The sequence below is a fragment of the Silurus aristotelis genome (genome assembly GCF_946808225.1).
Source record: "Silurus aristotelis genome assembly, chromosome: 3".
Classification (NCBI taxonomy): domain Eukaryota; kingdom Metazoa; phylum Chordata; class Actinopteri; order Siluriformes; family Siluridae; genus Silurus; species Silurus aristotelis.
The window spans coordinates 22,975,879-22,988,378 of NC_139576.1; the positions used below are offsets into that span (position 1 = coordinate 22,975,879).

General features: G+C 36.1%; 1 protein-coding gene across 3 annotated transcripts in view; it reads left to right on the forward strand.

Moving 5' to 3' along the window:
• Positions 1-12,500, forward strand: part of LOC310724238 (inactive dipeptidyl peptidase 10) — a 70,440-nt gene that overhangs the window by 34,386 nt on the left and 23,554 nt on the right. For all 3 annotated transcript variants that reach the window (XM_083538006.1, XM_083538008.1, XM_083538007.1), the window contains exons 4-9: positions 4,456-4,550; positions 4,784-4,858; positions 5,360-5,412; positions 5,719-5,800; positions 8,792-8,912; positions 12,227-12,381. In XM_083538006.1, the coding sequence (XP_083394132.1) occupies positions 4,456-4,550; positions 4,784-4,858; positions 5,360-5,412; positions 5,719-5,800; positions 8,792-8,912; positions 12,227-12,381 (581 nt within the window). The remainder of the gene's footprint in view (positions 1-4,455; positions 4,551-4,783; positions 4,859-5,359; positions 5,413-5,718; positions 5,801-8,791; positions 8,913-12,226; positions 12,382-12,500) is intronic.

Here is a 12,500-nt window from a genome sequence, read left to right on the forward strand (position 1 = left end):
AATCAGAATGCTTTCTTCTGTATTTTTTTCCCCATAATTTCCAATCAGTAGTATGTTTGTAAAGTCCCTCCGAGAGAGCAACCGCTTGATGAGGACAAAGCATGAGTCACTTTTAGAGTACATACACACATGCACACACACACGCACACACACAAAAACAACACAACATAATGGCTTCTGGCCTGTAAGAAAAACTTGTTTCTCGTGAGCGTGTGAAGGCTGTCTCACATGGAGGAGGAGGCAGAACATGTTATTCTTTCCTGATTTTACAGAGTAGGATGAAGGACGTCATAGACAACATGACTTCCTGCACCTCTAAGAAAAACAGAGAGAAGAGAACACTGACATTCTTATTCAAGATGCATGCAGGGTAACACTGTGTAGACATGTAAACAATATCTTATAATTGCACAGTTATAATAACATTCAGTTAATTAAAATACCATGTAAAGCAATGATATGCTTAGGACCAGCACCAGGCGTTGTGAATGCCAAAACAGTGCAACTATATGCTCATTGTGGACATCCCATTTCAAATTTAGTTCCTCATTTGTAGTTATAATAATAAATAGCCAGACTAAAAGGCCTGGAGTGCAGCTGGGATTGAAATGAATCACTTAATTGTTCTTCTGTGTTGATGTTAGGGCTTATTATTAAGGCCTCTTGAGTTCATTGACTCCAACCATGGCAAAGAATGCCTTCATTTTTTTTTAGAGGGGGGAGGGGACTAAGCCTAAGGGGCAGTAAGTTACCCCGATTCATCACACAGATTATAGTTTATTTATTTATAATCCTGAGTTGATTTTGTTCCGTATGTGTTAGCAAAACTATAGTAATATTTTTTTTAAAGAATCAATTCTATTTATGTATGCTAATTGCATAGGTGATTGGTAGCACTCGGGCCAATAAAGCACTGTTGAGCTAAATAATTATATATCTCTGCTAATGTGTTTTGAGGATGATTTACCTAATACTTTGTTCTTCAGTTCCTCAGGCTACCACACACTGCAGCATTTCAGTCTGCCCCCCTCTCTTCCAAAAAAATATTAACATTTTCTTCATTAAGGTACTGAGGAAAAATTATGATTTTCTGTGCATTTATTAAAGGTGTTTTTTCTTATTCTTTTTTTTAATGGGAATTGAGAATATTCAGCTCTGTGCCCAGAATAAATATCTGAAATGTATCCAAACAAAATCAAAACTTCAAGTCTTAAAATCTCAGGAAATTATACCTTGCTTCTAGTACTGTTATTCATCTCTTTTAAGCATGTGGCTTTGTTAGGTTTACAACAGATAGCACAGTTGATTCATATTAAACATCAGAAACGTTATTCGCTATGCAGTATGTCACAAAACAACACAATAAAAAGCGTATTACTGTGCACATCAAATAATTTTAATTGAATTGGCTGGAAATTGGGCTAGATGGATATTAAACTTGCTAAGTCTGGATTTAGTGCATTTTAGACACATCCTTCACACTGAAGGCTTTTGCAACCAGACATTATATTAACCCTTTTAAGGCACAACAGTTTCTCTAAGAAAACAGAATTTCTTTTCTCATTGTACATTAGTGTTTAAAGATGGGGCCAGACCAGGGCAGTAATGTCAACTGAAGTAGTGCGGTAGATCAGGGCACCATCCGAATAGTAGTTGAACGGTTGAAGAAAAATGTATGGCAATAGTAAAATATAGTACTATAAAAGGGCTCTGGACAGGTTAGCCCATTTTGTAAAAGAAGTGATTGCACAAGCACACTTGAACAAAGGTCAAGCGATGCCTTCTTCCATTAACTGTCATTCAAAATGCAGTATAACTACCTCCTGTGCAGCACTGAGAAGTACCACTTTCAGACATTTGAGAAGTGGCGACATGGAGATCACTGTCTACCGGATTAATCAGTCTGCCATATTTTACCGACTTTCTTTGAATTTTAATTACAACTCATGATCTGCCCCATCACCAGAACACAATGAACACAGTGGGTGATTCTCATCCTCAAAAGTGTCACAAGGATCGCTTATTGGCTCTCAGCAAGGAAACAAGCAAACAGGATAACTCTAGTTTATTTTCCAAGCACTCTGTTTGTTCTTGGAGAACCATAATTAGATACTTTATATGTACAAATGTTTGTGGACCCCTGACCATAGGATTCATTTTTGCTTTTTTTGAACATCCTGGTCGACATTTAGTCCCCATTTGCTGTTATAATAAACTCAACTCCCTTCTATTGTGAAGATGTTCCACTAGATATTGGAGTGTGCTTGTGGAAATTTGTGCTCATTCAGACACAAGAATGTTAGTAACATCAAGTACTGATGTAGGGTGAGGAGGCCTGGGGTGCAGTCAGCATTCCAATTCATCCCAAAAGTCTCATAGTTCAGATAAATGTAAAAATGTAATGCTACTGCATACAAAAACATCCTATACAATTAAAGGCCTCCAACTTTGTGGTGACAGTTTGAGGAGGAGGCACTGGTGTCCCATTACTTTTGCCTGTATAATATATGTAATTTTTCAGTTTAATTTATGCTGTTAAATAATTATTGTTTTTTTTTTTTTGCTTGTTTGTATATTTACCTTGAACGAACATGGCTATTTTACATTGAATCTATTAAAGTATTTAGCCATAGTTTTTTGACGATTATCCAATAAATGGCAACAACTTTAAACTGGTGGTAATGCTATAGGAAAAGCTAAGCAATGTTTGCCAAGCTAGGCTACTAACATTACCTTTTAAGTACTTTACAGCTGATATTTTTGCAAGAATAAACCCAGAATAATGTTGCTATTCATTTTTTATTTATTGCTCCAATGCTGCTGTATTGCTGTGTCTGTTTTCCAGTCTCTCCACTGCTGCGGTTACATGTTGGTTGTTGGGATGCAGAATAATGCTGTTCTTCAATTTAGTTATTTTCCCTTACACACCATTTTTGTGTCTCTACTAGAGTTTCACTTATGCTCCTGTTCTGTTTTGTCTTCTCTAGTTTGCCTGTTCCTGTTCTCTTTTGTTTCCTCCAGCCTCTCAATTGCTGATTCTGTTATTATTTCATTATCTCTTCTATTCACTCTAACAATGCTGTTTCGTTGTATCTCCTCCAGTCTTTCTAAAACTGTTGTTGTGTTGTGTCTTTCAAAGTTGTTATCTTTTTCACTCTCAGTCTCAGTCAGAAGGACACAAAACACAAAAGGACTATTAGACTGGAGAGATATAAGAATCTTCGAATCTTATGTGTTTCTTTAGTCTAACAGTCCTTTTGTGTTTTGTGTCCTTCTGGCATCCAGTCCTTCGGGCACAGGTTTTTTATCCCTCCATCTTAGTAATGCACGAATCCCCATGCACCTCTCATGGTTCTGTTGTACAGGTCTCTGTCTCTCTGAGTTTGTGTAATACAAGTCTCTTAAAGTCTCTCTAATGTGCTGCTGTCCGGGTCTCTTTCCATTTTGTCATTCTAGTGTAGTCTTTCCACACTTCCTCACTTTCACAAAGCCCTACGCGCCTCTTTTTAAATAACTTTGTTGGTGCTGTGTCTCTTTCACTGTCCTTCTAATGCTTGTCTGTCTTATCCTGCTTTGTGGAGTCAGTCATTCGGTGACAAGATTGTCATTTTTTGGTTCCTTGCTCTGCCCTCCACGCTAGCGGCTGCTTTCATGTGTCAGCCAGGCTTTGTACAGGCTCTGCAGAAATCTCATTAAACGCAGCCTGAGTACAGAGTCACTTCTCAGACCTGATTCTTCACACTTCTCAAAATCCCTCTACTCTGGCTCTCTCTCATTCTTAATCACACACAAACACACACAAACTCCATCTACACACGCACGCACGCACGCACACACGCACACACACACACACACTCTCTCTATCTCTCTCTCTCTCTCTCTCTCTCTCTCTCTCTCTCTCTCTCTCTCTCTCTCTCTCTCTCTCTCTCTTCTATTTCACTGTCTATATGTATTTATTTACTGTAGCTAAATACATGATGTGTCTACACAAAACTATTTAACAATTTAATTTTAACAATATAATTTGAAAAGAGTATATACAGATTTATATTTTAGTTATACTTATTCATATGAACAATCCCCAAAGTTTCCACAAGGTCAATTTTGCCATGTCATTGTTAATGTAGCCATTTGCCTCGACAAAAAGAAATTCAAAGAGGTTCACACATAGACACACTGTGCACACACATAAAAGGTTGAGAAACTGCAGCATCTTGCACTCATCCACTCAGCCTGGTTAATACTGTAGTGCACAGAGTTAAGGTGAGTGTCAGTGTGATGGGGAAAGAGCTGGCGAATGTCTGGATCTCTTCTATGTGGTTTGTAAAATCACTGCTGTCAAAAAGCAAGAGGAAGAAAAGCATTTGGTAACAGAACATTGTCACATTCAGAACAAGAGGTCTGAATGTTGATGGCTTTCTTTTCCCACCCCCTTTCTCTCACATGTTCTCTCAGTGGCAGAGATAATCTATAGGAGCAAAGATGGGAACGTACTGAAAATAAATATCAGGACCAATAAGACCGAGCTTCTGATGAGAAACACTACATTTGTGAGTAATTTTCATTATCTCTTAGAAACTTTGAAAGTGTTGTTTATATGTATCTCTTACTGCTAATTTTTACTTATTTTTTAATTTATATTCTGAGAAAATGTAACGTTTTAAAGAGCAGTCATATAAAATCATTGACACTGGGTCATAATTCAATGTTTTAATCAGTTTTATGCATGTTAATGCATGTTGTATATATTAAAATATTATTATTTGGATTTTTTTCTGTACAGGTAACATTTAAAGCTTCCAAAGTTGCAGTCTCCCCAGACCTCAACTATGTTTTACTTACATATGATATAAAAAAGGTCAGAGGTTCCTACAAACTACATTTGTTTTGTTATTCTGTCTCCTGTTTCAAATACACCATACAAGCCACAATATCATTTAAATATAAAATGTGTTCTTGAATATGCATATAAATAGAATACACTCAAATATGAAAATAAGTTCATTAAGTGTCAAATTGAGTGAAATTTTAGGTACTGGTTTGGATTCTCTCTCCGATTTTATAAATCGAAAATGTTTATGACTGGTTGTGATTACTGGAACACACCCACACTCATTCAGATTCATTAGAAGTGTCAGGTTGTGGACAGCAGGTTGAATGGTGTTATATAATATATAGTAAAGTGCACATGTCTGAGACACTGCCAAACGATAGTATTATTTACACTACACTGCATACATTTTATTTGAGGAATGCATTATTTAAAAGTGAGTAAAATGATTTTTAAATCATTCATATGCTGTAAGATACATAAACCTTACTTCGTTACAGCTGACAGTTCAGATTTTTCCTATTTCAGGTGTATCGATACTCCTTCTTGGCATCTTATCTGATCTACAATTTGCATACAAGGTACTAAGGCACATCAAACTGTTTATAAGTGGGCTAATATTTTTATATTTTAGTAAGGACCAAAGAAAAGAAATGTCTGATGGTTCTGATCTTTAAACATTTGACTGGTTCCCATAAGAAAAACTTATTTTATACCAAAAAATAAAACTGCTGCTTTTATTAAAGAAATAATAATAATAATAATAATAAATGATGTAGGTGTAATATAATATTAATTAGTATTATTAAATAAAGTTAATGGGATTTACACACAAGGATAGTAAGATAAACATGTATATGGGTGTGTACATTTGTGTGTGTTTGTAGAGAAGTGCATGAGTTGAACCCGCCTGAGGTGTCAGATTCGATGCTGCAGTTTGCCTCATGGGGAGTTTGGGGGCAACAGCTGGTGAGTAATTACACACAGCTCATCATCAAACAGTCCAACAGAGCAGTACAGCAGAGCACACTGAAACCTCATTTAACATTACACAGCACCATTCAGCTGTGCAGCACATACTACACCAGCTAACACCAGCACTGTGCACCCTTTAGTTATGTTGTAAAACAGAAATGCAGTGAGGAATTAAAGATATGTGTGTAGTTATTAGCATGTTGGAAGGTCTATCTATCTATCTATCTATCTGTCTGTCTGTCTGTCTGTCTGTCTGTCTGTCCGTCCGTCCGTCCGTCTATCTATCTATCTATCTATCTATCTATCTATCTATCTATCTATCTATCTATCTATCTATCTATCTATCTATCTATCTATCTATCTATCTATCCATCCATCCATCCATCCATCCATCCATCCATCCATCCATCCATCCATCCATCCATCCATCCATCATTAATGTGTGTAAACATTGAGCCCGTTTTTTAAATACCACATTCATTTAAATAATTTATTAAATAATTAAGTGTTCTTAGCTATTTGGCTGTTCGGTAACTTGATTTTAGTATCACATTAACACAAAAGTTAATGCCACTATTATTGCAATGTGCCTGCAGCGAAAGTGATTAAGAAATCATTTGACGATTTTATCTGTTGTTTCTCTCATGTTAATGCATTTGCAGTTTAATCTATTGCACTAGAAGACTATCAGACTTCCAGAAACAAGCAGTACTTCACACCACAGACACAGAAAGTGAGACGAAAGAAATGAGAATAAGGGAGATTAGATATTCATGAACATTTGCATATCTTAAGCATATGCAGTCCCTTTGAACACTGATTTATCAGTGTTTTATACCATCGCCTGCTATTTATCAGTATTTGGGCAAGATGAGATAAAGGTATTAGCGCCAGTCAGTAATGTGGGATATATATTTTCTTTGGCATCTCCCCTGCAGTAGATTCTTTGCATGCTTTATAGCAGTGAAATGTGTGTATCTCTCACCAAATAGTTGAATATTGAGTAATTCCAGAGATGCTGAAGGCAATCTGTGCTTCAGGGCTTACATACAAATTCACAATCAACACAGCCCCCTAATTAGAGTTGCATAATTACCATCCATTATTACAATGTGCTTGCAGAGAAAGTAATTAAGTAAGTAATGGCATGTGTATGTGCATGACTCCTGTATCTGTAGCGTAATCTATCTTCTACTCAGTCCCCTAGCACTTTTAGTAAAAAGGTTCAATCTGGAAACATTATAGGTTCTTTGGTTTGTCTCTCTAGGGGAATCTTTATGAGTTTTAGATAGATTGAGTGTTTCCTATCAAGACAGTGCTCCAAGTAAAACTTCTATGGGAATAGACGAAATCAGCGAGAAACTCTTTTTCTAAGATTGGTCAGTTTTTGCTCTGACTCCACCTTTGCGCTTCCTCTTTAATCACCTTCACCAATACATAATTGATGTCTACTTTAATGAATATCTCCCAGTTTTCAAGATTTCAGCATACTACCCAGACAGTGAAGAATTTCTGGCGAGCAGCATTAAAGCCATTGCCTAATATTCTTTGGAGCTGGTAACTGACAGGTTATAAGCTTAAATCCTAAGATCAATCATGAATAGTCTAAATCCTGTATAAATTGGATAAAATCCACTACCAAATGAATAAATGTAAATGTATGCATAGCACGACATGTTGAAATGATTTATACTTGAATTTACTGTTTAAGCCTGGTGATGTGTTTGCTTTGCAGCTTTTAATTAATTGCTTTTCTATTAACTTCCATTTCATATAACAACAACTATTCAGAGTCAGGTTAAACTATCTTGCATTAACTAGTAACTAGTTGCTGTACTTAGAAGTATTTGTTTTATAAATTAATGAGTTACCTCTAGGAATTATAGAATCAGTAATTATAATGTGTGTATTTATAGAGCATGTGATTACGTTTGGCATACATTTGGTACCTATATCCAAAGCGACTTACAATTATCTCTTTTATGCAAATAAGCAGATGAGGGTTGAGGGCCTTGCTCAAGTGACAGATTGGTGTTCTTCTGGTCTGAACTCAAACTCTTCCAATCAGAAGCCCAACATCTTAACAACTAAGCTAACACTTTCCCTGGTTTTAAAAAGGGAAAACAAGAAAAGAGGACAATTGTTCTCAAAAGGAAGTGGAGGATTACAGAGAGAGAAACCTGTAATCAGTTAGGAAATGTGTGTGGCTATATGTAAGGTTAGAAACTATTCATTATATGATGCATTTTTATTATCACTTATTGTACTACTGCAAGGAATCCCAAACTATAAAAATATTAAGTATCTTCTGTAACCCAAAGCCCTGATCATGTTACATCTTTTATTCAGAAGCTACCGAAGACACAAACAAACAATAGATAGTCAATAACCTGTAAGATAATTCTGAACACTCTGTTAACAGTTTATAATTGTTGATATTTAGAAGATATTGTATACTGTACATACCCAACATTCTATCATCTTGTCTGTTTTGCTTTTGCTTTATTTATAACCTTTAGTTTATAGCTAGTGATGCATAGTGGATCATATGTATATTAAATTCCAATCCCACCCATTCACAATTTTAAAATTCACTTCAAGTGGATTGCATTGATCCAATTCACAATAATTTGAGAGCCAAATAAACCTCATGTTAAGAACATGTTAAGAATCAGTTGTAAGGCCCATCAAATTTTTTCCAAGGTTTTACAGGGTTCATCTTATTTAATAATTTCAGATTTCTGCATTTTTGAATATTTGTGTGTACACATTAATTTTACCCACCTATTTTTTTAATAATGTGTTGCCCATTTAAAAGTATTTAGCAATTTACTCTGACAAAAGAAAATTGGGAATAAAATAATAGAAATAACATTTTGTGCATTTTGACATGTAAAACTGTGTGTGTGTGTGTGTGTGTGTGTGTGTGTGTGTGTGTGTGTGTGTGTGTGTGTGTGTGTGTGTGTGTGCTTCTGTGTCTTTCAGATTTATGTTTTTGAAAATAACATCTACTACAAGCCGGATGTAAAAAGCAGCTCTCTCAGACTGACATCATCAGGACAAGATGGATTAGTGTTTAATGGGATTCCTGACTGGATGTATGAGGGTAAAAAAAAGACTTACACACAAATGTACTTTTGTCAAAATAGTCTGTGATATATAAGTATCTGTAATATCACAGATAATTATGTGACTTTAATTAACAGTAATAATTCGTTCCTTTTCAAAACTTCAAAATGTTTTGAGTTTCTGAGATGATTTTTTAATTATTTATTGTAGAGGGCAGAGTTTTCTGTGTTACCATAGTAACCAACATAACTAAGTGTGGCTTTTCAAGCAGACCACCATAAGTATTAAGTCAGATTTAATATATATTATTATATTAATATTAAGCTTTAAAATAAAAATTTTGTCAAATCCCCCATATACTGAATGTATGTAATATTTGACATGATAGATTTGTATTTTATTTAGCAATATATAATACATTATTAGGGGGAGTGGTGGCTCCAGCGGTTAAGGTGCTGGGTTGCCGATCGGAAGGTCTGGGGTTCAAGCCCCGGTATCGCCAAGCTGCCACTCTTGGGCCCTTGAGCCCTTAACCCTCTATGCTCCGGGGGTCCCTTACGAGGGAAATATCAAGGTCCGTGACTTCGGAGTGACGTGGGGCCGCCTTCCCGTGGGCTCACCACCTGCAGGAGGGACCGTAAGGGACGGTGCTGTGAGGATTGGGCAGCAGTCGAAGGCGGGGGCCTGCTTAGACTGCTGCCCCCGCGACCCGAATTACGGATAAGCGGGAGAAAATGAATGAATGAATGAATGAATGAATAATACATTATTATGTGATGGGCTTCTTCTTTTTTGATATGATGAATTTTTTACTCTAAACTGAAATTTATATATATAAAATAAGTATTTGAACACCCTGCTATTTTGCAAGTTCTCCCATTAAAATTCATGGAAGGGTCTGAAATTGTCATCGTAGGTGCATGTCCACTGTGAGAGACATAATCTAAAAAAAAAAAAATCCAGGATTCACAATGTATGATTTTTTGAACTATTTATTTGTATGATACAGCTGCAAATAAGTATTTGAACACCTGAGAAAGTCAATGTTAATATTTGTTTGTTTGCCATTATAGAGTTCAAACGTTTCCTGTAGTTTTTCACCAGGTTTGCACACACTGCAGGAGGGATTTTGGCCCACTCCTCCACACAGATCTTCTCTAGATCAGTCAGGTTTCTGGCCTGTCGCTGAGAAAAACGGAGTTTGAGCTCCCTCCAAAGATTCTCTATTGGGTTTAGGTCTGGAGACTGGCTAGGCCACGCCAGAACCTTGATATGCTTCTTACAGAGCCACTCCTTGGTTATCCTGGCTGTGTGCTTTGAGTCATTGTCATGTTGGAAGATTCTTAGTGTATTACCAACAGTAACCTTGGAAACGGTGGTCCCAGCTCTTTTCAGGTCATTGATCAGCTCCTCCCGTGTAGTTCTGGGCTGATTTCTCAACTTCCTTAGGATCATTGAGACCCCACGAGGTGAGATCTTGCATGGAGCCCCAGTCCGAGGGAGACTGACAGTCATGTTTAGCTTCTTCCATTTTCTCATGATTGCTCCAACAGTGGACCTTTTTTCACCGAACTGCTTGGCAATTTCCCCGTAGCCTTTTATTAGCCTTGTGGAGGTGTACAATTTTGTTTCTAGTGTCTTTGGACAGCTCTTTGGTCTTGGCCATGTTAGTAGTTGGATTCTTACTGATTGTATGGGGTGGACAGGTATCTTTATGCAGCTAACGACCTCAAACAGGTGCATCTAATTTAGGATAATAAATGTAGTGGAGGTGGACATTTTAAAGGCAGACTAACAGGTCTTTGAGGGTCAGAATTCTAGCTGATAGACAGGTGTTCAAATACTTATTTGCAGCTGTATCATACAAATAAATAGTTTAAAAATCATATATTGTGATTTCTGGATTTTTGTTTTCAGATTATGTCTCTCACAGTGGACATGCACCTACGATGACAATTTCAGACCCCTCCATGATTTCTAAGTGGGAGAATTAGCAAAAAAGCAGGGTGTTCAAATACTTATTTTCCTCACTGTATATATATATATATATATATATATATATATATATATATATATATATATATATATATATATATATATATATATATATATATAAAGTGTCCATTGTGTGGACGCCATGCTGTTGGACAGATTGCACTCCAGCAGGGCTGCAATATGGTGCTGTTTGCAGGCGTGATCTATATTTTACATTATCGAGAGTAGTTCCCTCTATTTAACTGATAATTACCTGAACTGCTTATGATTGCTCTGATTCAGCTGTGAAGCAGCAGTGCATGTGTAATGTCAATTAGGTTAATAAGGCCATAATTGTGGCTGAAGTTTAGATTTGTGTGGTCCATAATGACTATGATTTTGTGAATCAATTAAATACACTGATTATTTATATATATGTATATTAACGTATTATACGTATATTAAAAAGCTGACAAACACAAGTGTATATATATATATATATATATATATATATATATATATATATATATATATATATATATATATTTTTTTTTTTTTTTTTTTTTTTTTTTTTTAGCATGCCATCTGTACAAGTGCATCATTGAAACAGATACCACTCAAGGAGAATCTGACCTTTTGTACAAAGGAATTATCATGGCCATTTATAGTGCTTAAATTAAGTGACCTGGAAATTTTACAATTTATATTGAATAGTCAAGTTGTTGATTAAATTTTTTATTTCTGTTTTCTAAAATCTACAACTGCTTGTGTTTCCAGGTTTGAAAACAAATAAACACACAAATGATGTACACACACACAATCAAACTCACAGGTGTTTCTGGTTGCCAGATGTGTCCTGTTAGATTGATTGTTCAAACTCTAAATAGCTCTGAACATCATTTTGTTTTTAAAAAGCATAAGCTAACATAAAGTTCAAAGAAAGCTGGCTATGGGAGAAAAGCAAGCCATTTTGAAGGCGAAGAAAGAGGGAAAATTACTCAGAGGTATTGCACATTGGGCCTGGACAAATACTGTACAGCAATTTAGAATGTCCTAAAAAAAAAAAAATAAATAAGCCACTGGTGTACTGAGCAACTGACAGTTCATACCCGATGCTCCTGAGACAGTCGTGACTGTAATTTAATATAAAATAATTTCAAAACTGTCCAACAACATATTGTATTTTATTTGATTTCATTTCATTTCATCTAAGTTCATGCTTTCTTTACTCAGTGACTGCTATGCATTGAAGCTTTAGATGTGTATATTAAGCACATAAATACATCTTTAAATATAATGCAGTTTTAATAATCTTATCTATTTTACATTGAATGTGTAATGAATGTAATTGTGGTTTACTTTTCTGTTGGCTTTTAGAGGAAGTTCTGCACTCACCAGTAGGACATTGGTGGTCTCCGTCTGGATCCAGCCTTGCATTCCTCACCATTAACGACACTCTCGTACCAAACATGTTGCTGCCACGCTTTACTGGGGCTCTTTACCCACGAGGAGCATACTACCCCTACCCAAAGGTACATGACTCACACATACACACAAATCGAATTCTTTTCAGGGATTTATGTAATGTTTCAAAGCCTTGGCAGATATATGCTGATCCAGTAATCTAACCAGGGCAACATGTTGTCACAGC